The following is a 26,954-nucleotide window of genomic DNA, read 5'->3' on the forward strand; positions in this document are numbered from 1 at the left end:
GATTAAAGCCCACAGAGATCAGTTTAAGTTCCATGTTTGTAGACATGTCTGTTGTCATGGCAAAAACAGGCTTTTTTTCTTCAGTCCAGCTAAATTGGCTTTTATTTTTGTTTATTGACCAGACTGCAGATCAAGCCAAAACTCTGTTGTTTTTATATTGATTTACAAATATACATTATAGACTGCAACACAGCTGCAGGCAAACGAATGCTTCAGCAAAGGAATACAGCAACTCCAAGCAGGGTAAGGGATATTATAAAGAAAATGGTACTTTTAATAAGGTTTGCAAGAGAAGGAAAGCCAGCCTGTGTACTGGGTCTGTTCTGCATGCATACATATGCCAAGAGAAAAATTTCCTTGACCTAAAGGAACTCAGAAACACTACACAGGGAAGGCAGTTACCTAATCTTTCTTCATACTTTCTTCACTACTGATGCTGCAGAGGAAGTAAAGCAATAAAAACTAGCATCTCTCAATTGCAACTTTTACAACATGCTGGGTAACTTCCAGCCAGCACAAGAAGCTGCATTTTACCAGCATACATACTTATGTAAAGAACCATAAGCAGCCATAGGGCTTGCAGTAAAAATGGATATCTTAAACCTGCCATGTCAGAGCAGAAAGCAGATGTATGAGTAGAAAATAAAAGCAGTGATCCTGTTCCTACTATTATGCTTAAAAACAGGTCAAGTGACTGCAATTTCCTTTTAAATTAAGCTTAGCCAGAGCAGAATTTGACCACAATAAGTGCAACTTCATTGCATCTTGCCCTGCAAAAGATGGATTGTCCACAAGCAATCTTTTAAAAGTTCTGTTCTTTAAATCTCTTTAGATCTTTTTTTAGTTGATTGCATTAGGCATTCTCTGTTTTCTGGGCCAAGAGTGCTCACAGAGAAATATAACTGAACTTTTTCTCTAAGCAGAATTTCATCCATCATCAATAATTACTTATAAATTCACTACTAAATCAATTGGAGTATAATCCCAGATATGCAGGCTCTTCCCAAATGTATTTTGCAGTAGTGATGTTTTCACACAGCCTAAGCTTCAATTCAGCAGGGGAGGTGCTCCAACCTGCACCCTCCCTCCTGTGCTCAGGGACAACAGGCAAACTCCCACAGCCTAGTGGTGCAAATTTATTGCTTCAGAGGCAAAGAGGCAGTACTTGCTCCCTTCTTTTCTGAGACTTCAGCATTGACAGCAAAAGGTTTTAGCAGAAGAAAGCTTTTCTGGGTAGCATTACTTCAGTATCCACAGTAATGGGAAAGGTTCTGGGTCCTGCTTGCTTTGCTTGACTTTTTGTTGTCTGTTGGCCTCAGCTCAGTAGATTAGTTCTCCTTAATGAGCCTTGACAGTCCCCCAGGCTCTTTAAATCACTATATATAGCCAGCAATGCTTATACAACATAGGTAGGTGAGGCAGGCATAGAGCATAGCCAGAAGATTAATACCAAGTACATCCCTAAAATAGACAGATCACAGTACAAGTCATTAGCAATAGCAGGGAGAGGGGCCCTGCTGATGTGCTGATGAGGAAAGTACCACCAGACACAGAATTCGTGAGATTTTTTTTTAACCAACATGCAGGTCTTGGCAGACAAGTTTATGAGCAAATTGGGCTGTTTCTACATTCTGACACTGGAAATAACTGGTGAAGGCAACTCATGAGCATGTGGAGGTATAGACTGAGCTTGCAGATGTCTCCCCAGAATGTGAGTAGAACTTACATCTACTGTTATAGTGAGCAGTACCTATTATATCCATTTGCAGGATATCTAAGAGAGCTAAACATTTTTTCTCTAGTGCACAGACAAGAGAATATGCAGTCCCTTCCTTGCTAGAGTAATTTTAAGAATTGTTGCTTATCGTAACACTTACAGGGTCTGAATAAAATGCTAACTCAGAAATGTTCTTCCCAACACAAATACTGGGTCAGTGACCTAAGATTTTAAATGGTTTTGTTTTCCTAGGGCTTTTATGATGCTGTGGTAAATGTGAAGTATAAGCTATACAAAGAAGATACAATCACAGAGTTTTCATCAGCTGAAAACTCACTATACCAGACTACATTCATCTCCCCACAAAATGCTGTGTAGGAGAGTTTGAAGGTGTATTTCTTTTCAGGTAAAATATTAATAAAGATCCTAAATTCTTTGTTGCCCACCAAACCAAATTATCACATATTTCCACAGCATACCAAAAAACACTCCCTTTCCATGAAACAGAAGTGCAAAGCTCTGCATGTGCAGGAACAGCTCACCCAAGAGATCTGATGTTTTGTTCCTGCCAATTTGTTCAATTAATTAACTGAAAACTAGAGGTTTGTAGCTATGGAAGGGTGACTCTGGAGAGCTGCTGGATGATCTTTTAGTGGGCTGCCTGATATATATAACCCTTCCTCTGTGTGCTATGTGAGTGCTCATTCTGAAGAACCACAGGGCCTAAATTTCCCATTGGCAGTTCTTCCTCAGGATGCCTGGCAGGTCACTCTACCCCTTGCAGAGCACTGACTTCTGGAGTTCTGCACTGCCTGCACAGTGGAGGGTGAAGGAATCCAAAGCACACACAGGCCCCACACAACACCCCAGCCTGAAATTCTTCGGCATAAGCAAACTTCCTGTGGGAGTAAATTAACACCCTCCTTCAGTTATGGGGTCTATGTGCTTTGGTTTCCTTTAGTGCAGAGCAGCAGAGGGATGCTGTACTTTGCATCATCTAGGGATCTTAGAGGGCTCTCAATGCAGTGATGCTGCTTTTCTCTAAAATCAATTGCTTTTATAATGGCACATGTGTAGGCACAAGAAGCCAAGCTCTATCACACAAGTTCTCAACTTGCCAGGCAAATATCAAAGTTTGATGGAAAACAGAATTTGCCTTTAGTTATTTACTGGCTACATTATTAATCCAAATGCAATATTTATGAAGATATGTCAATACTCTTGAAATATCACACTGACATTTTCTCTGGAAATGCACTGTTTGCCATTCCATGCAGCTATTTCAAAATCAGTATGATCTTAGAAGCCAAGTGGCTTTTTTTTTAGCTTTTGTAGAACTTCACAATTATCAAACAAGAGATATTTTGAATAACATTGTACTTTCACAGAATTAGAGGATTTTCTTGTGAGAGAACTTTAACTGGGACTTTTTCACTTGGTCCTGACCCCAGGTTCCTTCCAGTTATGCAGCAGAATCCATCATCTAGCAGAATACATATGGCAGAAGGCTCCAGCAGAGCAAAACCTACCATGATGCTCTGGTGACTGTGTTACTGGAGAGGGAGTGCTATCATGTGGCAAGAACTGGGCAGTCAGGAAATACAGACTTAGTAACACTGGCCCAAAGCTGTCAGGGAAAAGAAGAGCAGTGGAGACTCCACAGTGCTGCCCTCTCAGCTGCCTCCCCTAGTCTTTTGTCTTAGAGAGCTCTGTGCCAATAATTGCTACATAAACACAGTGGCTAACACTAACCAGAGCAATCCCTGGCATTTTCCTTGCAGAAGCCAGGTTGGCATCCTGGCCAAACATTCCAGGACTTATCTACAGAGCCTAGTTTCAAATTTAACTTGTTTTCCAGTAGTGCAAGCTCACTGCCCACTGCTTCCTCCCTGCAGCACAGCCAAGAAAGGAAGATGTGATTTACAAGTCCTGTTTTCAATTAGGTTAATTGTTTACCCAAAACTTGAATTATTTTGTTTAATTTTGTATTGGAAAAAAGAAAACTTGAGTCCTAAAGTTATGTATATATATCACTGCACTAGCTTGCCAAATACCTTGCTGTGATTTAGTGGCACGGGGTTACCAGAGTCTGCTGACAGCAGGTCCTCTCTCTTTTTGTGTCTAGCACTGCTCCAAATTCTAAATGGGCAAAGGAAATGTCATTGCCTGGCACATCATTGCAAATGGACAGGGGGATCCATGATCAGCTGCTACAACATTCTGTTTTCAAACTTTATTTTATATTACAAAAGCCTTCATTAGCCTGAGTGCTTTCACATCGTTGTGGTGGCACTTTGTCAGAGCACTCTCTGAGTCCTCTCAGAAAATAAATGTCACCAACACAGGGAAAAATTACAAAGATGATTTCAAAGTGCACACATTCAGGAACACTGCAGTCCTTATCAAATTTAACAGGGACATTCACAGCAAGAAAGCCAAGTGTCTTACCAAATTACCTGAGCTAGAGGGCTGATTACATCAACCTCAAAACAACAGTGAGATGGGCCACTAAAATAAGCAGTGCAAAACACCCAAAAATTTGGGATTTCAGTTTTCTTCTCCTTCTACTGTAGTTTACAGGAGGGTTTCAGTGAAAACCCTCCTGTAAACTGCAGTAGAAGGAGAAAACTCTTACCTCTATATATTTGCTTAATGGTTTAAAATCAGAGATCGTTAGTCAATAGCTCAGAAGTTCATATTGATGGCTACTGAGGCACTCAAATATCATTAAGTGGTAATGGGTGTTGTCCCTTGTTATACTTTATTAGCTTTGTAACTGATTTAATTATTTAATGAGAGTTCAACATCCATTCACTATCAAATTCTGAGATTTCTTTCCATACCTACTTGGTGACGTGACAGCAAAATTTAGGATCAGAATAAATGCAAATCACAGCTTATGAACTCTATAGGAACAAGAACAACAGACAGGCTCTAGCAAACAGGCCTAATATATTGAGCTTCCTTTAATATTCATGTCTTGAGATAGAAATAATGTTACACAGAAGACAGGCTTTAAAAATGTCACATTTTAAAGGTGAGATGTCTGCACGTCTACACCTATGTAGGTAACTAGAGCCTAGGTGACTGGTTAGAACCTGTGAAAAAGTTTCTCTTAACAGGATGTCTGGAATGTGCTTACTGGATGTCCTATAAAAATTGGCTGTAATGAATTAATTTGGTTTAGTTCTTGTAAAAACCAAAATACAAACAGAAAACTAGTAATCAGTTATCAAGGTTATCAAGGTTAGGAAACCCTGAGTTTCCTCAGTGCCTTTTTTTTTTTTTTAAGGCAATATCTCCATGCATTTCCACATTTCTTTATACAACCACACTATCTAAATGGTATGTTCTGCTGTGCTGTGTATCACTGCTGAACAGGCAATAAGTGACGGAAGTCTCAGGCACTGCCCCAAAGTCTACCTTGTCTACGGGGTAGACAGCAAATCACTCACTGTCACACAAGTCACATGACAAATTAGTCATCAGATCCACCACTGCAGCTTACACTTCTCTTGAGTTGTTCCTGAGGTCACTCTGCTTCTGTGTTACAGATAAGAAAAGCAGCCTGGGTAGCATCATAAAAGTGATCAAAGAGAATCATCCTTTTTCCCAGGGGAATTTCTCTCTCTGGTATCAGCATAAATAATGACCAATGTCCACAAATAAAACCTGTCAGAACTGGTAAGGTCATTCCTTTCAGTCTGAAATGTCCTTAAAGGACAGAGCTGACTAGAAAGTCCGGTGAGCAAAGCTTGAAAGCAGGAAAATCTATTGAGAAGAAAGAGACAGAAGGTTTTGTCAAGGGGCACATTTTTCATGGATCCCGATCGCATTGTGCCAAAGCTCCTATTCCTGCTCTCCTCTAACATACAGTGGTCTGGAAGGGCTGCAACCAGAAACAAAGCCCTTAACAGGAGTTGTGTCTCAGGAAGTTGGAGGGTTGGCTGAGCACATTTGTTTCATTGAACTTCCACATCATTAACTTATTTGCTTGTAGCTCTCACTTTCAGACTCACTGCACATAGGACTTTTGGCTTCCATGCTTTCTCTTATCATTTACTGGATCATCAGAGACAGATACAGAGTGAGAAACCTGAATGGAAAGCATGTCTTCATAACAGGCTGTGACACTGGACTTGGAAACTCACTGGCTAAATGGCTGGACAAAAGGGGATTTTGTGTCATTGCTGCATGTGCCACAGAAAAAGGAAGACAAGAGCTACAGTGCTGCTCTTCACTCTCACTGAAGACAGTGAACCTGAATTTAGCAGACTCCAACAGCATTGCCAGGGCTGTGGTGTTTGTGACTGAACAGACAGCTGGCAAGGGTAAGTGACAAGGGAACTTCTCGGAAAGATGATTCAATATAACCAAATCTAGTCTAGCTAGAAGTTCTGTTGCCTCTCTACTCACTGCCAGGGGCATTTTTAATCTCACTGATGAAACACATTCACTCCTCAGTTCTATAATTTCTCAATTCAAAGATATTCTCTCCAGCAATGCTGTCCATTACTTTCACCAACAGGATACCTAAAAATCTATTTGCTTGGTCTGTTAAAACCAGATCATTCCCAGGTGTGTTTTTTAAACTCCTTCTGGTGTAGTTGAAGAATGTCAGTGGAAGGAAGGTACTAAGTGTACCAGAAAATTTTCTTGACAATTCAGCCCACTCAATTAAAAATGGTTAATTCAGGGCCTCTGTAGTCCTCCTCTAGTAAAGATAAGAGTATATTTTTGCATGCCTGGATAAGTCTGACATTTGCATTGTACTCAACAATTGCACTGACTGCAACAGTGAAACACTTGCAATTTCAGCCAGTTTTGTTAGAGTTGTTACAGAGGTAGCTCTCACTACCCCTATCATGCACCTCTGAGTACTCCTGTAAAAGAAGAGGAGCTCACCCTTTGATACCTATGAGACTTCAGTGATGGGCTTGGCAAAGGCTAAAAAGATCTGCATGGTAAATATATTCAACTGTGGCAATATACATTTATCAGCATTGATAGCTCAGACTAAAGGCTACCAAAGGACATCACAGCACTGTAACTACCAGTTGTAATACACAGTTACACCAACTATTCAATAGGCTTATTAATAAATTAAGTACTTAAAACAGCAAAACATGTATCTTCTACCGTAAGACTTTCTTCTCAAAGCTTGTAATAGGCTTTTGGCCTTATCGTGAATATTCCAAACCATTCTTGAATGCAGAGATTGAGAGCAAGTTTAACAAAATTATTAGCACTTACGTCCTCCAGCAGGCTCTTGCTCCCAACTTGTAGAAAGCCCCAGGTTCTCAGCCAGGGTAGCCACTGCTAATGACTTCCCCTCAGTGTGTAAGACTCTTTATGGAGGCTGAGTGCTGGACTTTCGGCCTCTCCCCTCAGGCACAGGCTGTCCTCAGCAAACTCTAGGAAACGTCACTATTTATCTAAAGTTCCTCGAGTCATTTATAAAGGTAGTAAAGCAGCACTATCAATACATAGGGCTAAGCTAGTATCTTTAGAAGCATTGACTAATTATACACATTTGGTTCGGACCTTTAGACCCCAAACCAGAACAATCAGTCTCTCCACTTCTATGCAGACCATTTGATTTTCACAAGAATACAAATGCGTATTAGGAGCCTACATACCTGAGCGGATCTGAATAAAGCCCAGCATGGTGGCCCATCTCCAAACAAAATAGTTTTTCTTCAACACTTTACCCACGCTCTTCAGCAAATTCTAACAGATATACAAAGTACACCATCCAAGCAAACCCCAGATAACTGGATTCATTTTACTGAAGTTTTTGCAGACTGTGTGCTTGGTTCCCAATGTACACATGATACTCCAGGGCAAGATATTGCCATACACTGCAATAAATGGTTGTGCATTCCTCCTAGGGCTTTTTGGCTTGGTAAGCAATGCTGAAGGAACAGCACCTGTAGGACCCACCGAATGGCTGAGGATTGAAGACTTCCATTCAGTCCTGGATGTTAGCCTGCTGGGATTGATTGAAATCACACTCAAGCTTCTGCCGCTTCTGAAAAAAGCTGAGGGAAGAGTTGTCAATCTAATTAATGCCAAAGGTCTCATGGCTTTTGTAGGGGGTGGCTACAGTCTGTCCAAATGGGGCATGGAAGCTTTCTCTGACACCTTACGGTAAGTAGCCAGAAACACATGCATGAATCCAAGAGCAAATTCCAGACATGCTGAGGAAGGGTGACTGTATGTTTGCCCATTTTGATTCCTCTCTGGAAATCTTGCCTAAAGGGGAAAAGGAAAATAAGATGACTGGTCACTTTTTTAAGATTTTGCTCTCCAGTACTATGGACAGACCCAGCAAGGAGCTGCACTTGGAAAATTTTCATGTCCCAGACAAGTTGTTATCATGCAGAAATCAGGCATGGGAATCCAGTGCATGCCTGAAAGTAAATCAACAATATAGCTTGGTCAGACATCCAGTTTCTTGGGCAAGTTATACTTGCCTGTATATTTTGCTCTAATTCTCCTCAATAATCTGAGCTGGGCAATTCCAGACAGCAACCACACTACCAAAGGTAATTGTAACTTCAGAAAATTAAGCTGAAAACCCTTTGCTGAAACAGTTGTACTGCACTGCTTCTAGAAAGCTAAGGCCCAGTCCAGTGAGTCAAGTCTGCATGAGTCAGAATGACTAGGAAAGCTGGTTTCAAACCATTATGAGTACTTACTTAAAGAAACCATATACCCCAAAGAAATAGAAACTAATATCTAACATATATGTGGTCCATTCCTTTACACACTGTAGAACATGAGCATCTTGGTCTCTTGAGCTGCCCAGCAAGACAAAAATGCCATTTTCACGCCAAAGGAATTGCACTGCAACTCAAAATTACATTGAGGGAACTACACGATGAGGAAGCTCACTAACCTTTATTGCATTAACATTTAATAATTTAACCATAGCCATTTAGCCATAGGATAGAGAATAAAGTTCTAATCCAGTTGAAGATTTTTTTCACTTTTACATTTTTTCAGACACTTTAATAATCTACTATTGCTGTGAACTAAATTAATGCAACAGTATATGAAATTGTCAAAAGCTTTCATATGATAATATATGACTAAGATGCACTTAGCTGTTACACCCTTTGCAAGAGTCCAACATAAACCACAGAGAATTGTGAATCTACTTGACACTGCTTTTTTTCCCTCAGTTGTCTGCTTTGCTTTTACAGAACAAGTACACTGTTATGAATCTAATTTGAACCATTCAAAATAATTCTGATACATTAAGATAATAAAATTCTCAGATATTAATGTGACAGATTTTCAACTTACTTATGATTCATAGTTGTGCCATAATTGGATGGTCGGGGAGATTATTGGGTTTCTTTTCTTCTAGGATAGAAATGCGGCATTTTGGAGTGAAAGTCAGCATTGTTGAGCATGGTTTCTTTAAGGCAGAAGAAGTTAATTCAGATATCATTGAGAAATACCTCTTCAAACTTTGGAACAGACTGACTCCTGAGATCAGGGATTCCTATGGAGAAAAATACTTAGCTGAATGTAAGTAGAAAAAGAATTGTATGAAAGCTCAGGGGGATATTATTAACATATATAAATACCTGAATTGAAGCTATAAAGACAACAGAGCCAAGCCCTTTTTAGTGTTGTCCAGGGATAGGACTCAAAGCAAAGGGCACACACTGAAACACAGGATGTTCCTGCTGAACACTTCAATGTGAGGGTGACTGAGGAGTAGCACAGGTTGCCCAGGGCAGCTGTGGAGTCTCCCTCTTTGGAGATATCCAAAATCATCTGGACATGTCCTGGGCAGCCTGGTCTAAGCGACACAGCTTAAGTAGTGGGGCTTGATGCCAGAGGTCCCTTTCAACTTCAATCTATCTGAGATTCTGTGAACATTTAGTCAACACCATTAATGTTCATTAAGGACCCATCACTGACTGTTCTTTACTAATGTGCATGTTAGATGAGGCCTGAGATCATAGTTCACGCATGAGACTGGTGAGATATGAGGTCATGCTACCTTTCCTTGTCCCTCAATACTTACAGGCAGGATGCCCAGTGCAAATGAGCTGCTATGGCCATATGCTATATTTATTGCTTATTGGTATCTGAAAAGTCAGTGCAGTGTGACACAGAACATACTGTACAGAACGTCTGGCTCAAGTATAGGCCAGGGAGGTTTTTGTATATTGAACTTCTGGGTGTTTTGTAGCCTTTATTGTCCCTGCTTTGCTGTAGCTATACTGCTCTCAGTACTTAATACAGCAGTTTAAAGCAAGCCTGAAGCTGTAGCCAAACCTTTGGATGTAAAGAACACTCTTACAGAGATGTTGCATATAAATGCTTTCAGGATTATTTTTTTGTTTACAGATATAAAAGCCCAAAGATCATCAGTGAAAAGACTGTGTGACTATGATATTTCTAATGTCATAAAATGCATGGAACATGCCCTGATAGCAAAGTACCCCAGGACACGATACAGGGCTGGATGGAATGCAAAGTTCTTCTGGCTGTTTCTCTCCTATGCCCCGAGCTGTCTGTCTGATATGCTGCTGCATATTACACTTCCAGCTCCAGCAGAGAGCCGGAGACCAGTTCATGGAGTTATGATGAATGTCTAGTATTAACACAGTATCAGCTGTGCAGAAATAAAGATTTATCCTACCAAAACTAGATGTCGTCTTCTTTACCAGTTATTAGACTGTTAAAATTCTTTTCAGAAGACATTTTCTCCATCCCTCACCCCACCTTACCTGAAATTCTGAGTTCACAGGTAGGCTTGTAAATCCAGCATGTTTTTGAAGGCTGTTGCTCAGAAATTATACCTCTATAAGATCTGCATTCATAGAATGTTCAGCTACAAAGCTAGTTAATACTATTCACACAAGACATGAAGTCAAATAATAATGAGGTCCAGAAATTGCAGCATATTCCAGAAATTAAAATTATAGTATCTGACCACTTGATTATTCAATTCTGCAGGAAAAAAACCACAGGTTTTTTTATAGGTATGCAATTCTAGGGAAAATCAAAACTTCACTGTTCTATGCAAGTAGAGTATCGAAATGCATACTTTAACTGTCTTCCTAATATTAGTATAATTTATGGGGAAAATACAAAAATAATATGCATTTGTATTTCTTTCATCCTCAGTGTGTTTTGCAGGTTAAAATGATTATGATTTCACTTATCAGATGAAGTAGGTCATTAGTGTAGGCTATAGCAAATCCTTTCACTTGTACAGAGCGTGTTCAGAATGGCAAAACATTAGCTGACATTACTGTGCCTTTTGTACACTATTTCTATCTCTTGAGCTGTTGGCCAGAGGCTTACAAATTGGTGCTCCTAGAGATATTAAAATTGAAGGGGTAAAGGTTTTATTTGCTGAAGTGCTGTGCTGATGATTAATCATTAATGTGCAATTCAACTAAGCTTAAAAAAATACCATGTGCAGGTCAGAACTCCAAACATAAGAAAAGAAGTTTCATCACTATGTGTGAGAGGGCATGTGTGTGTGTTTGCAATGGGAAAAAAAAGGACAGTATGTAAAATGTGCTAGTAGCCTTCAAGTATTTCATTGAAGTTCTATTCTCTAGCAAACAGCTTCAAGAATACATTTATTTAACTTCATTTCACAATAAATACTTGCAGAGAGAGAAATCTTTCTATCTGGCCAGGCAGCTCTAAAGAGAAAGTGCATGAAAAAAATTAATGGTATAATTTATCAGCTCTATAGTTGCAGAATACAGACAGTTGTTGAAATCTCTAAAAATCAGCTTTCTTTGAAACAGAAAGAGTCCAAAATTTAAGAATTCAAGCAGGGACTGTCCTGATAAGGGGAAAAGAATACAAGTGAAAACTAAAGTTATGAGAATAATCTAAAACTTCTGTTGTACAAAGTACCAAAATTTAAATTTTACATAATCCCAAGTGCACATACACTGATGAAGAGTAGATAATCAGAAGGGTACTCAGTAGCTATGCTGCTGAGAGGAGGAGTCCCAGTTGAAGCTTAGGAATCCTTCACCATCAGATATGCTAAACAACTAAACCTACACACTACCTAACTACAGAGTAACCCAGGGACTGTTTTCTTCCCTATCTTAAAAAAGTTGAAATTATTACAGGGAAAGTTAAAATTATAACAGGAAAAAAAAAGTATTTCTGATACATGGCTCACATAGTAGCAGTTTTCACCAACACTGGTTCCAAATCTTTGAGCTGACAAAGACTATTCCCAAAACTGACACTACTTTTTCTCATGGTATGCAACTGCAGGCAAGTCTTTCGGAAGGGTCAGCCCTGCCTTCTCCCTTTAAAACCTTGTCAATTATTTCCTTAAGAACAGCACCTTGCATCTCAAAGAAATCTTTCCAGATGTGTCTGCTGTGTTGCAAACTCTACGGAATTTTCTACATTAATGGGCTCAAGAAAAAACTCTTTTAAAAACACATAATGTGCTTAAAGAAAAATAAAAAAAACAAAGCATCAGATTCTGACATCAGATATGAAAGGTAATTGAAATAAGGTTTTAATCACTTATGTCCATACTACCTTGACTGTCAGTCTCTCAATAGTAAGTGTTTCCTGTTCCAAGCGCCAGTTTATTCAATGTGTGTAACAGGGCAGCTTTCACACTTACAGAGATACAATGTCAGTGTCAAGACATAACCTTACAGGAAGAACTTTAGACGGTTGCATAAAGCAGTAAGCACTATTCTTCTTTGACTTTATCTAAAGCATTGTTGTTTTCATCTCAGAGTGCACGGAAGTCTCCACAACTGAAAAAAGTACATAGAGCCTTGACACAAATTATGGAATAGGAATGTGATAAAATAATATATTTATTAGACATATTCAGCAGCATAATTTTACAGTTGTCTTTTCTAATCAAAGTATGTTACAATGTAATTAGAAATTAGAATTAGAAATAGTATATATTTTGAGAATTTAGATATAAAACAATCAAGTAGCAAAAGTCTCAATCATTATAAATTCAGGAATCTTTTGTATGAGTAGCTAGCCAGGAATACTGAAGAACATAGTCCTGTAATCAGAGTTTTCTCAAATGGTTCATGTTGTGGAAACTATCTTGGCTAGTTATTAGAAGAGCTAAAAAGATCAACAGTATATTGTGATGGAAGGTTAGAGGAACAACCAGATAACTACAAAGACTGCATTAGTAGAAATTGTTTCCCTTTCTATTAATATCCACCTCAGGAAATAAATAGTCAATAAAATTAAATTTTCACATTTAAAAAAAAAAACCTGAAGGAATTCTGAAATGAACCAATATCTTTCATATTTTGCAGTTTGGAAATAAGCTGCTACAGAAACCTAGCTACTTCATAGTACAAATTTGTTCCAGAGACTCCAGCCAAGAACAGAGGTATTCCATTGATGAGCAAGATAAAAGCTCATTAAGTAGTTGTGGCTCTAAAATCTAAATACATCCAGTCTTCATAGGAACACTATTAATGGAATTGTGTTAATTGGAACCTAGAGGAAAAGTATGTGTCTTAGAGATTGAAAGGAAATTACGTCAGGCAATTAAAATATTGTAAGAATAACATTTTTCACAGGTATGTATTCAGCATAATAATGCTGCATTGACTCTTTCATCTTTTGTTTAACACAAGAGGAAGAGATACCCATTTTTATATACAGTACTATATGAAATAGGTGGCAAAGATGCCCAGAGCACCAGTAGAATTTTTAAAAGGTGCTGTTATTAAAGGTACATTCTAAAGAAAGACCCTGTAAATCAATAATGTTCCTTTATTTGCCTTGTTTGGTTCTCTTTTTTTAGTTTTAAACATTTATATAATTAATTTAGCCCTAAATATATGACTGATTCCATACAAATTTCTACTAGCAACATCACTGAACAAGATAATCTCAGAAAAATTTACAAATGTACAATATATTTATAACATTACTTTCAGACAGCTTCAGTGCAAAGATATACATATAGTACATCACGATAATCGTTCATAAAAATAGAAATTGGCATTTGTCAAAAAAACAAGGCATAGTTTCAACATACATCTCCAGCCACTGGCTAAGAGATGTATATATTTTTATAAAGCATTTGAATGTGAACCTTACTCTTCTGTTTATAAAAAATATATGTGCAAATGGATGTGTCTAATTTCCCTAAATGAGTTACCTAGTTACACCACAGAGTCCTCTTTAACAAGGTTGGCGGTGTCTTTAAATGTATCCTCTGTTGCTGTGTAAGCTAGTGGTTGGTCTCTCTTCAGAATAATCTTGGGAGGCAGTGAAGGAGAATGGGTAGGGACATTTTCTGTGTCCTGTTGCTGCTCCTTTTCAATCTGGAACAATAATAATAAAATAAAACCTTACATTCTAATGCACCATACATCCTATATTAGCTTTCAGAAACAGTAAATAAATATTCCTAAAATTAAATGTCATGGTATAAATTATTTCTGCAAAACACCACCTGTAACAAAATGAAATGCTAATTTCACCTTAGATAGTACAGCTGAGTAAAAGCAATACTAGAAATTTATACTCCATACACTGGAACTTCTACTCTAATGCTTAATGTCAGGAGCATCTGTGCCACCTGAGCTGAGCCTGCTCAACACCTCATTGTGCATGACATTTAGTAACCTCTGACGACCACTTCATTCCCTAACCTGGACTGGAATTTCTGTGCTGCTCCACATAGCAGCAGAATCTAACAATAATCTTTATCCTATGAAAGCAAGAACAAAGTCCATCAGTACATTAGCTGAAAAATATAATTATATAATATAAGCAATACCTCTGCATATATTGGGTTTTCAAAATTAGTGTTTTGTTTCTTTTTTCTCTTGAAGAAACTCCACTTTGATTCCTGAAACATAAAAATTTTTAGAACTTCACACATTTTTCTCAAAACTTCTCTGGAAGCCTCCATTACAGTGCTGGATTTCACTTGCATTGACTGCTACCCCAGTGACTTCAGATGGATGTTCTTACATCACTAGGTTGTAATTCTAAGCATGGAACAAAAATTTCTTTTTTTGCTAGATTACCAAGTTATTTCACCTAAAGAAGTATTCACAAAAGACTAGGCAACAAAAATTACTGAATTACTTCATGGAAACCTATATACTGGACAAGTATACGAAAAAGGAAAAAACTGTCTTGAAAACAACATAAGGGAAATTATTGGGGGACATGAAACTACAATAAGTTGACTGCATCTTTCCTAGCAATTCAATTTTTCTGATCTGGAGTAGAGCACAAACAAGGCAGCCTTAGAGCATTTTTATTTCCTACCGGAGGTGCATCTGTACTCTGAGGGGTTTCCTTCGGGCTAGTAGATATCACAGAGGAATACACAGGGTTTTCAAAATTTTCATTTTCCCCACTACCAGCTGCTGCTACCTGTAGGAGAAGGAAGAAAATCAACATTCTTCAAAGCAGAAAAGGTGGTCATAAGGGAGAATGAAAGGTAAAAGTCAAGCCAAAATGTATCTTACAAGTGTTGGCCGAACGACTGTAACTGCACCAGCTGTGCTGGCTCCACCATCTCTGGTTGTATACATTGGATTTTCAAACGTGATTGGTTGTTTCCCCGACTCCACTGCAAAGTTTTCATTCTATGGAGGAAAAAACCCAACAACTGCAGTGGAAAAAACACCTCCATACTCCTAGGAATTAATGTGCAGTCAAACTCTTCATCTTGGGGAACAACACATGTTTACTTTCACGTAGGCTTAGACAAAAGCTTTATCTGTTAAAATCACAACATCAATTTACTTTTACCCTCTGACTTGGCAGCCTAGACTATTGATTGTTCCAATATTACCCCATTTCCTAGATGGACAAAATCCCCCCTACACATTTCAATACTTGACTCAATGTATTTTATGATGAGGAAAGATGACTTTCACAAATCATACCTTCAACAGGGAAGAGATATCATAGGAAGAATAATATCCAAATAAATATTTTAATTTAGGGACTTCAAAATTACATACAAATTAATAAGCAGTAACTGATATATAAAAGAATGGGATTCATTCATTTTGTTCCAGCAAGGAGACTGCTGTATTTTTTGAGACAGAGCAATGTGTCCCCTCAGTTATGTCAGATGAGTTACCACAGGTAGGAGGATAATGAAAACAAAACCCCACCCAGATGCACTTGTCCTGCTCTTTGACACAGCCTCATGACAGAACCAGCAAGGAATAGCACAGGAATAGTACAGCAGCTAGTCCCTTAAACCTGCCTCATTTTCACAAATACTGCTTCCTGCCCAACGGATTCATGTTTTTGCTACCAGAATATGGCTTTTTATAACACAGTAAACTCTTGTCAGTTCCCCCAAACTAGACTGACTAAGAATAGTCCCATGGAAAAATATCCAACATCTACTCGTGCATATATGATGTTAAAATTTTAGGAGGCATATCCCACAGTTCTTCACTACTGTTCACCAAACCCTTTGAATTCTTTTCCAGTGAACACAACAATTGTTTATATTCTGATTACATATGGAGAACTAATGCCACACAAGTAGAGATAGTCTGGATTCAGACCTGTTATTGGCAATGTATAAACTGCATTGCTTGAGCTTCAGTATGTCAGTATGAGGCCAGAAAATGCCAAGCATGGCCAAGTTCTTTGTGCATGAAGAAGATTTGGGGTAATATACAAGCCTAAAGCTATTTTTCCAGTATTTACCAAAATGGTTATGTGGATGCTTTGTTACTCAAGCTGCCTAATTTTAACAATGACTGTGTTTTTTCATCTAGGCAAAGGTCATACTAGGAACTTATCTTCTTTAGCTGTTTCATTTCATATCTATTCACCATCAGTTTAGGGAGTTTCCACCTTAGGCTTGGCAGCAAGTGCTTACTATTCAAACACATCCATGATCTGCTTCCTACAAGTAAAAGTCATTTGTACATTGTACTTGTGGTAAATGGGAATAATACAGGGATCTGCTATTTCTCAGATGTGCATAACAAAACGTGCATTGAGTTACACTTTGTGATGTCCCCATAACTGTTAAATGCAATTTGTTTAAACTTCATAAACTAAGAAATTTTCAAATCTATACTGTATTGCACAAAATAATGAATCCTGTGGTTAGGAGTGAGTTTTACCTCTGAATGCTCTAACATACTATCTGGTTTTGAAAACTACACATTTTAAACTGTTCTGTGGAACACAGAGATCCTAAAGAATTCCCTGTTACAATGCTTTCATTTGTCTAGTCATTCCCTTTATATCCCATGAACATACTGAAAGACAAAAGAGGGTAATTGACTTAATTTCTGCTATATAAATCTTCAAAAAATGCACATTATTTTAAAGAACGTCCTATATTTGTCCTTGCTTTCAAATTACAAAAAGCTGTTTCAGGAAACTATCAATCATTGTTCACTTCTTTTCTAGAACACATTTATCATCCCACTATCATTTTATAGATAAAAGCCTTCCTTCTATAAGCTACTAATTACATTAAAAGAACACAATTAAAAAAATTGAGAACTAAACCTTACCATTTGCATTGCTCTGTCTATAGCAGAATCTCCGCCAAAGCCAGAGACTCCTATGTCCATGGTCACATCTGCTCCAGATCGGAAAGTTACCCCATTGCCATTCTCATTAGATTTTACAAGACTGCTTAAACTATTAAAAAACCCAAACAAACAAAAACAAAAAGAAAGCAGAAGAGATTACACAGAAAGAGAGTTTATAATACAGTTTTTTTCACTTGCTCTTCTAAGCATAATTATCACTTTGAATTTTGGCAAGCTAGCATCAGAAGTTGTATTTATTAGTTTAATGAGTTTTTAAACCTAAGTTAGCCCACTCAGAATCATCTCAAATACCTTTGTGTGCTCATGTAGACATCAAATGTTGTCAATGAAATAAAATTTCACAAAATTTACCTACATTTTGAACACTCTTACTTAATGCTGATTTAAAGACAAATGCATGGATCCACTCAAACCAGTTTCATTGAAACTGGTTTTTAAAATGCACATCTGAAATTTGACAAATAAATCTACCAACACCTATACTGAAGATTTATGCATGCAAATCATGAAGATACCTACAAGACACTGTTTTCATACTAGTGAATGTTCAATCTGTGTATAGATTTATGACAACCACAAGTGCACTCTAGATATTTATGAATAATACTGGAAATGGTCTGAAAGCACACTTTTGGGCTAAAAAATAATAAGACAAGTGAAAGATAGAAATCAGTAACCAAATACAGGACATTCCCACACAGAAATCCGAGTATGTAACACCCACATCTAACTACAAATCTGCTCCATAGCTAACCTTTGGTTTAATTTTGTCAAATTTGCCTAACTTGAAGGAAGGCAGAAGTACTGGAATTGTATGTCCAGTTGTATGTCCTCACTGGATCTGGCTCATGCTAGACTTCTTTCCTACAGCTGGTGCTTTGCGTGCACACATCACCAGTTGGCCCTGTAGGCATCAGCTGATTCAATTTTTAAATGGTAGCTCTTATGCATGGTTCCTGTACAGGGACAGGTCTCATATCACAGGCAACAGCTAAGCTATAGCTTGGGTTAAGTCTACTGTAAAGGTATGAGTTCCAAGTTTCAAGAGGGATTGAGCAATGGCAGCACTAAGACATACTCACAGCATAAATAAATAAACTAATGAAAAAGTTGGATTAGAATCACAGATTCATAGAATGGCTAGGGCTGGAAGGGACCTTATATATAATCTAGTTTCAACCTCCCTGCCATTGGCAGGGACTCCTTCCACTAAACCAGGTTGGTCAGAGCTCCTTCCAACCCAGGCTTGAGCAATGCCAGAGACGAGGCATCCACAACTTCTCTGGGAAATCTGCTCTAGTGCCTCACCACTATCACAAAGAATTAGTTCTTAATATCTAATCTAAACTTACTCACTCAGTTTGAATCCGTTTCCCCCTTGTCCTGTCACTATGGACTCTTGTAAAAAGTCTCTCCCCATTTTCCTTCATCTACTAGAAAATCATGCTCGGGTCACTCCTAAACCTTCTCTTTTCCAGGCTGAACAAACCCAGTTCTCTCAGCCTTTCTATGTAGGAGAGATAGATTGCTCCATCTCTCTAATTATCTTGGTGGTGTTCATCTGGGCTCACTCAGTGTCACTAGTTCAGTGTAATCCTCCAGTGAGGAAGCAGTTTTAGCTTCATCTACATTACTGACTACAGGGATTTAATTGCATTGATTTAAGAGCTATAACTGGGAAATTGATGCAAGGACTATGAAGATGCGCTTTTATGCATTTTAAAACACATAATTAGCTTAAAGCTAAAAAAACTCAAAGCATCATATTCTGACATCTTTTCTAAAACAAATTAATTTTAAATAATTTAAAATATATTTCATTCATCTTCCTTTGATTTAAAACATCAAATATTTTTGATGACATTTTACAAAGCTGGTTTTCATTCAACAGTATGACCGTCAGCAGTGTAGGCATTGTCTCAGGCATTGGAAACAAAAGTTCACTACACACGTGCCATATTTTTAAGCACATGAATACAGCACTGCAGATGAGTACAGCCTTTCACTGTTAAAAGATCTCTTCAATTCATCTCAGGTCAAAGTTTTATAAAAAATGAAAACATTTCACTGTGGTCTTTTGTATTTTTTTGAACTGAATATGCAGCTTCAGATCTGCTAAACAGTCTTCTATATTGCAAATTATTTAAAAGCTAATTTAGAATGTCAAAGAGTTTTACAGTCATCCTTTGTTACACAATAATGACCAGCTATGGTATTGCCTGGAATGAAAAACTCACTGGAGTTACTGCAACACTGCACTTCCCATATTCCACCAGAATGGGCACATGGCAAAAAAAAATTGATTTTTCAGAAATATTTAGAAACAAATATACATTTCCAGTTCACGGACATTCCTGCTCTGAAAGCCTTCAAAACATACCTTGGTAGTTTGGGAAGTGCTGGTAAAAGGGAGCCTGTTCGTCTGTAGTTGAAAAAGCCTCCGACCGCTAACACTCCAATGATGATGATCAGTATGACTGTCAGCAACACTGCTACTGCTGCTGCCAAAGACAGGAGAATGAGAAAACATTCAAGCAAGCATAGTTCAGTGCAAAAAAAGAGCCCAGAGAATTAAAAGCCTGAACCTGAACAGGTATCATGGTGAGGTATTACAAATTCTTTAGCTCAAATGTCAAGTGCAATATATTCTTGAAGCTTACTTGTTCCGGGAGGGACTCCTTTTGACAATCCTATTTCACAATAATTCCCAGTGTAACCATAAGAACATCTGTAAATGTAAAAAGGACAGCTGACTGAATGGCTTTTATTAAGTTTGGGATCTCAGCTTTATGATTACATTTTGAAATGTTTATCTACAACCCAGAAATTTTAACTCCATGCTCAATAATTATATATTGAACTGACTGTATGTAAATATAGTATGTCTCCTATATTCAGAGAACTAAAAGTGAAAATAAAAAGTGCTGAGTCAGAGGTCTGGTTTCAGTGGAGCACTGGTGGCACCTGCTGGCTGTTCCAAGCGACATTTATTGAGAGTCACTTTTCCATTGTTATAATTTTGAGGTATAGCATTTTAGAATCTTCAGAGGTTTGCATCTTTGGGTTTTTGGTTTTGGGGGTTGTTTGGTGTTTTTTTCCCCAAACTGATACATTTACATTACTTATTTGTTGATATTTTTATGCATGTGTTTTTCCATAATTGTTATAAAAATGCTACTGCAGATGTATGACACCTTCAGAAGTGTTTCCAACAGATTTCAAGGAGTTTAACTGTTTCATGAGACTAAACCAGCAGAGTCTGAGCCAGGACTACCCTAACAACATACAGACTTACTTGCATTTGGGAAGGCTGCTTTCATCTATATAGCACGTTCCACCGTTCATGCACCTGCAAGCTGGTGGCATTGTGGGAGGGGATTCAATAGCTGCAAAATTCAGAAGCCACATATGCATTACCAAGATATCCTCAACAAACCAAATAATATCAATAATGCATTTTCTTTGTCTCTATAGATCTTGCATGTGCAAATTCACAGGCTGCTTTTCAGAGTTTTTGTTTTTGATAGTACATGTGCTTGCTGCTCATGTCTATTTTTTCTGCCAAATCAGCTTAAATTAATTGAAGCAAAACCTCTTCTCAGAACATAACAACTTAGCAGAGTGTAGGCACAGTCAGCTCAAGAGCTGTGTATCTGCTCACTTCCTTTTTTTCATTCAATACAGCCCAACACCACCCTTCAAACCTCTCCATTCAGAATGCAGCAATGCTTTCTCTCTTTTGTCCGGACCCTTCCATTCTACCAGCAGGAAGTTGTACAGAGAAGGCCAAACTGGAACACAATTACTTATGAAGAAAAGCAATGGATGGAAATACACATAGAGGAAGAGCATTATTCTAATGCTGAATCAAGTGGGGAAAAAAATCATACTAGTCTTCAGTAAGAGCTCTGGATATACTGTCAGAAAAGTGTACTTAATATAGGAAAAGCCCGGGATCTGAGCCATTATTATAGGCTATAGATTGAGGATGGACATAAATCACAAAATTGTTACCATCCAGAAGAAGGAAGTGTGTTGCTACAATGTTTCTTACGGGTAAAACACCCTTCAAGTAAATGAGGTACAAGAAACAGGAAAGGCAGAGGTTTTACAGGCTGTTTCTCAGTAGCTGCAATAGGGCCAAATAAACTAAATATATGTACAAAAATTATGTTTGGTCACTGCACAAGACCAGTTTTCTTAATTCCCAAACATTTTATATAAAGCAGTGCGAGTAAAGAATATCAAATTCAGTGTCTCCAGAGCAATAAGCAGCAATTAGCAAACACAATCAACACAGTTATTGATCCCTAATTTAAACACATATTGCATATATTCATTCACTATTACATATTACTATAACCTCTTTCTGCAGCTCACATCACATGGCAATAGAAAATATCACTACTAATTATTAAGAAAATGTAATTTAGAGGTAAGGCAGTGTCAAAGTGATAACATTTTCTCTTTCAGTGAAATAAGAATATAATTCGGAGAAAATTAACCATAGGAAAGATGCCAGACATAATACTACAAATCAGAATACATTAAAGATACATTTCAAGGAGAAGTACAAGGACATCTGGCTACCACCCACACCACTGTAAGCTAAGAATGCAGACTCTCAGCTAGAGAGAAATAGAAATTCTGCAGTGGTATTTTCACTGTTCTCAGTAAAGGCTGAGAAATTCTATTTGATTTGTGCTCCTGGAAGCACTGTGAGGGTTCTGCTGCAATGCAACAAATGCATTGCAAGCATGAAATTCTACTGCCTAAAAGACTCTCCAGAGTATAGTTATCCAGAAGTTATCTCTGTCCACACTCTTGAGTTCTGTAAACTTTAACTTTCTATGATACTGATTAAGTAAGAGCTTCTACAGAATTGTAAACAAAATTGTTAACAATAATTTGTCAGAAATTCTTAGTTCTGAAATCAAGACATTCTTAAAAAAATATTTTGAAAATTCAAAAATATTTTGGAATTTCAAAACAAAAATCAGAAAGTGTGACCAGTTTTGTAGCTGGGTCTGCTCTGGATGGATTGACAGACCTATATCCATTTTACAAATGACACGCAAAGACATTAAAGAAAATGTACAAGATGACCACAAATCAGTGATGACTGAGAATAAAAGCCAGATATTCTGACTTACCAATATCTATTACATCAGTTAGTATATCTCTCCATACTTCTAATTCAGTAATGTATTTGTATTCCTAAAGAAAAGCTTCTGTTGCTTTCATTTCCAGTTTGACAAATTACTCTACCTGCATCACATTCCGTGCTGCTGCCTTCTAGGAACCGAGTCCCTTGAGGACATGAGCAGGTGTATCCTCCTGGTCTCAGCAAGCAGAGGTGGCTGCAGACATCTTTACAAGGATTAGGCACTGAAAAAGTAACAAAGTGATAAAGATTTGAAGAAGCAATGCAGCATATTCCTGAGGTAAGGCAGGGCAATTCCATAGTCAGTTGTGTCAACACACCATTTATACTAAAACCTTCTCTCTGCCTTTTCTTACACCCTTACATTCTAAAGGAAGAGACAATTGCTGCTGAGAGCCCATATAGCACCAGGAACAAACTACTCCAAGTATTGAATGATCTGCACTTTGCCAGATAAATATATATTACGACTGTTCTCGTGAGGGAGGGGGAAAAGAGAAATGACATGGTCATATTTTAGAGACTCAAAAGACCAGTGTGTGGTGTTCCACTGTTGATTTCGAGTGTGCAGAAAATACTTGTCAGCCTCTATTTAATTTTTAGGTTTTCAGAAACTAATATTATCATTTACTTATAGACACATTATCAAAAGTTTACTAAGCTCTTTACAGACATCAATCCCAACTTCAGTTTCACAGCAGGAAATGGCTCACTGGGATCCTGACTGCCCACCTGATTGATTGTATCTGTGCTGGTGATAGATGCGCACTTGGGTAAGCCACGGATTTACGGTCAGAACTTTCACTTTTCCTCCATTTCCAAATTTATCCTTCTTCCAGACTTCTCCTCGTTCTTTAGCTATCCAATATAAATGGCCTTCAAAGATATCAAGGCTGTATGGACTGCCTACTTCTCAAAGAAACGAAATAAAAGACTGTTAGCAAGCAAATCTTCAGTAGAACAGACAAAACTGCTGTTCTTCAGCTTAAATACATGATTTATTGTTTTCCTTTTAAGACACATGCAGTCATATATTTATATCCTCATGTGTTCTTCATGTCTCAGTGCCCACACTGAGTAATACTGATTAATAGTATACATAAAAAACAAGAATCTAGTTTTCCACATTATTTCCTATTTGGGTCACGAACTCCACTCTGGGAGTCCAGTTACCAGGCATCCCTGAGCCTGGTGTGCTATTGATCACTGTATAAAGGAGAAAACACTACCAAGACTTAATGTTGAAAAGCTCCCAAATATAGCCCCACTTGTGAAGCCCAAGTGCTTGTTAGCACACATCTTGGTTACTATTAATAGTATAGTACATTCTTACCTCCATGTAGTACAATGGTTCTGTCTGTCCCATCAGGTCTCATGGATTCAATTATATTTTCCTTAGAATCACTCCAATAGATCCTATCATTGTTCAAATAATCAATAGAAAGACCAGTTGGCCAGCCAAGGTCTTCAGAGACCAGAGTTTGTCTTTGTTGTCCATCCATCCAGGCACATTCAATTTTTGGCTGCCTTCCCCAGTCAGTCCAATACATGAGCCTGAAAGGACAGAATGAGAAATGGATATGGTTCAGAATTTGGTCACTGTGATTATCCTTTGGAGTTTCATGGAAAAGGTCAGTAATGGAAAAAAAAAGCTGTTCAGCAGCTTATGTTTTGCAGATATGATTGAGAAGGTCACAGAGAGCTCACTGAGCAATAAATACTGAAAGAACATCCATCAGTCACAATAAAGCTGTAGCATCCATGTCACTTCAGGGAGCTATGCTGCTGTACTCCAGCTGAGAGAAGCACATATCACAATATCTCATGATCTACCATTTAATCCAAGTTGCAGCAAGCCCTGCTATTGAATGTACAAGTGCATTTACATTGCTTTTCCCCGTGGAGGAGGTTATGACTGTCCTGCTTGGAGCTGGTGAAGAGACAATCCCATCTATTTCCCTGTTTCAGTAGTATCTGAGAAATCTGGTGGGCACATTATGACGTAGAAAAGTGATTTTTATTTGAACCATCTGGCCTTGTCACCAACACAAGCATCCATGTTAAATCTAATCCTAAAATGCTTTCCCATGCTCACAAACTTTGCCATGTTAGTAAAAGGAAGTTCCAGAAAACATTCCCTTAACCTTTCCTGAAAAATTTACCACTGTGTGATTTTTTGGTTTTGAATAGCATTGGAAATAATTCTGGTAAGTCCTGCAATACTCACCCATGTTTTGGATTGACAGCAATAGCTGCTGGCTGATCCAGGTGAGAAAAGATAAGCCATTTTCTATACCGTCCATCTAATTTTGCCACCTCTATGCGATTAGTCCCTGCATCAGTCCAGTAAAGATGTCTGAATTACATAAAACACAAAACATTCCAAAAGTAAATAGTTTACACTTGGAAGAGGAATAAAAAAAATTAAGACACACTCTATCAAACTTGAAGAAAATTAATATAATGAACCTGTACTGATTACTGAACTTGTATAGAATATACAGACCCTAAATATAGGTAAGTTTAGCAAATGTGTGTGATCTGTTGGCTCACTTGTTTTTTTCCTGTGAAAACGTTTCTGCAGCTACCTCTGGTTCCTGTCAAATAACCTTCATTGAAGGACTACTGAAAACTTTCATTGTTACTTTTAAGCAACAGAAGTGGCTAATAAGCATCTTTAAAGACTCTGTTTTTCAGGAGATGATGAGGTTCATTACAAGTAAAAATTCATTTACCCTGTAATTTATGCAGCAGCTCTGGAGATATCCAGCTTATTAGTTCACAGCTCCTCTCTAGACTATTGTCTTCTGACAGAGACACTAATGAATAAATTGTTCCCCTATCAGATGAAAATGCTTTTAGTCCTAATAAACAGGGTGCTCAGACTACTCTTCCTTGAATTTTGTTTATCAATATCATCATGCCTTTATAATTTTTTGACCTTAGATAATAAACAGATTCATTATTATGCACTCACTAATCATATGGTGCCTTCTGCTTGAATAAATTATCTCCTAGCTGACCTGGGAATGTGAAAAAAATACTGTAATTTCTATTTGGCAGATGAGCAGCAAAACTAAGTGCCTCAAACCACGCGTAGCATTTTATATAATGTGCAGATAATGAACGTAGTTTTTTAAACATTGTTCTGAAATCAGAGCAGCACTATGCTTGAAGTGCTGAAGTTGCTCAGCAATATGAAGCTGAAGCCTCATCAGGATGCTTGTGATATATATCCTGGATGCATCAGGTTCCTCTCAATATTAATACCACATCAGCTACAGCTATGCCTGTCCACCACATCCTTTAACACTTATATTGCAAGATGAAATGACACTGTAAACCATAAATCAAACTTCCAAGAGTCAGGCCCAACTTTGTCCCAGCTCTTCTCCAAGGTAATAAACATATGGAGTGATCTCATGATTTCTATGATTAAGTTTAAAAAATTACCATGTTTTAGGCTAAAAAAACCCACAGTCAGTAAACAGAGAAAGACCTCTGAAACACAATTACAAAAACTTAACCGTTTTCTGAGAAAACACATCTATTCATCAAACTTCAGAGCTCCTTCTGTTTTAGGGTTGCTCATACAGCACAGGGTTGGTAAGGAATGAGCAAAGATAAAAGATAAAATTCTATTGTGGGCTGGGGAGCTTTCCTGCCATCAGCAAAGAAAGCTTGTTCCCTGGAGCATACCTAAGTCATTGAAGAAGAATCCATCTAATATGGAGGCTTGTGTATTATCACTTTATTGACACACAACTGATCTGCCAGTTGCACAGAATATGTGATGCAGTCAGCCACATGCACACCTATTAACCTGCTGTCTGGGCAAGGACAGCTTACTACATTGTTCTGACCTACCTTCAGACTAGACATATTCAGAGACAATCCATAAGGAATAAAAAAAGTGGATTTTGCACAGCCTGATCAAATTCACAAACTGACACATTGAAGCTACAGCATTTTTCTAGCTTTTCAGTGTGCTTACCTTCCAACCCAGTCAACAGCTAACCCATCAGGATTAACTATGTATTTGAGATTCAAGTCAACTTCCTTTGTTGGATTGTTCCTGCTGCTGTCAAACGTGGGGAGATAAGCACGTTTGATGGCTCCAAACTCAGAACCTTGTCCCAGAATGCTGAAGTACACAATACCTTAAAAAAAGATGAGAAATGTCTAGTTAATTATGTATTTGTCAAAAATTCTAATTTTTCTGAGGCTCTTATGTGAAGTTACCAGCCCCATTTATTTATGAGTAAGATTGTGTTAGTGTGTAAATTCTTAAATCATCCATTATATGCAAGATACACACGTAAAGTCATCTCAAGCTAGATCATCAAGAAATATATATCACATTTTTCAAGAGCAGAGGATCTTAGCTCTGAAACCTTTACACATGATTTTGAGAGTAATTTAGACTCATAACCCTAAGGAGCAAGTACAGCCCAGGGCCCTGTGGAAATAGCAAAGAAAGGGAACTTGAGGAATAAGTAAAAAT

The 26,954-nt window shown here is 37.9% G+C and overlaps 2 protein-coding genes across 4 annotated transcripts in view; one reads left to right on the top strand and one right to left on the bottom strand.

Moving 5' to 3' along the window:
• Positions 1-1,663: 1,663 nt before the first annotated feature.
• On the top strand, positions 1,664-10,377 carry DHRS9 (dehydrogenase/reductase 9). The gene is made up of 5 exons (XM_031057402.1): positions 1,664-1,711; positions 5,718-6,048; positions 7,609-7,867; positions 9,093-9,256; positions 10,088-10,377. Exons 1-5 carry the CDS (start codon positions 1,664-1,666, stop codon positions 10,336-10,338), a joined length of 1,053 nt encoding a protein of 350 aa, XP_030913262.1. The 3' UTR covers positions 10,339-10,377.
• Positions 10,378-12,529: 2,152 nt separating this feature from the next.
• The window catches only part of LRP2 (LDL receptor related protein 2), a 111,021-nt gene continuing 96,596 nt past the window's right edge, over positions 12,530-26,954 (bottom strand). The window contains exons 68-80 of one of the 3 annotated variants that reach the window (XM_031056532.1): positions 26,445-26,610; positions 24,678-24,806; positions 23,784-24,004; positions 23,183-23,359; positions 22,555-22,674; positions 20,582-20,672; positions 19,947-20,014; positions 19,667-19,787; positions 17,245-17,374; positions 15,214-15,333; positions 15,011-15,118; positions 14,511-14,582; positions 12,530-14,052 (exon numbers count right to left, since the gene is read on the bottom strand). In XM_031056532.1, coding sequence (XP_030912392.1) covers positions 13,891-14,052; positions 14,511-14,582; positions 15,011-15,118; positions 15,214-15,333; positions 17,245-17,374; positions 19,667-19,787; positions 19,947-20,014; positions 20,582-20,672; positions 22,555-22,674; positions 23,183-23,359; positions 23,784-24,004; positions 24,678-24,806; positions 26,445-26,610 — 1,685 coding nt within the window. In that variant the 3' untranslated portion in view covers positions 12,530-13,890. Of the gene's footprint in view, positions 14,053-14,510; positions 14,583-15,010; positions 15,119-15,213; positions 15,334-17,244; positions 17,375-19,666; positions 19,788-19,946; positions 20,015-20,581; positions 20,673-22,554; positions 22,675-23,182; positions 23,363-23,783; positions 24,005-24,677; positions 24,807-26,444; positions 26,611-26,954 lie in introns of all 3 variants that reach the window. The other 2 variants (XM_031056533.1, XM_031056527.1) reach the window with 2 other exon arrangements.

This window comes from Geospiza fortis, unplaced genomic scaffold (genome assembly GCF_000277835.1).
Source record: "Geospiza fortis unplaced genomic scaffold, GeoFor_1.0 scaffold112, whole genome shotgun sequence".
NCBI classification, from domain to species: domain Eukaryota; kingdom Metazoa; phylum Chordata; class Aves; order Passeriformes; family Thraupidae; genus Geospiza; species Geospiza fortis.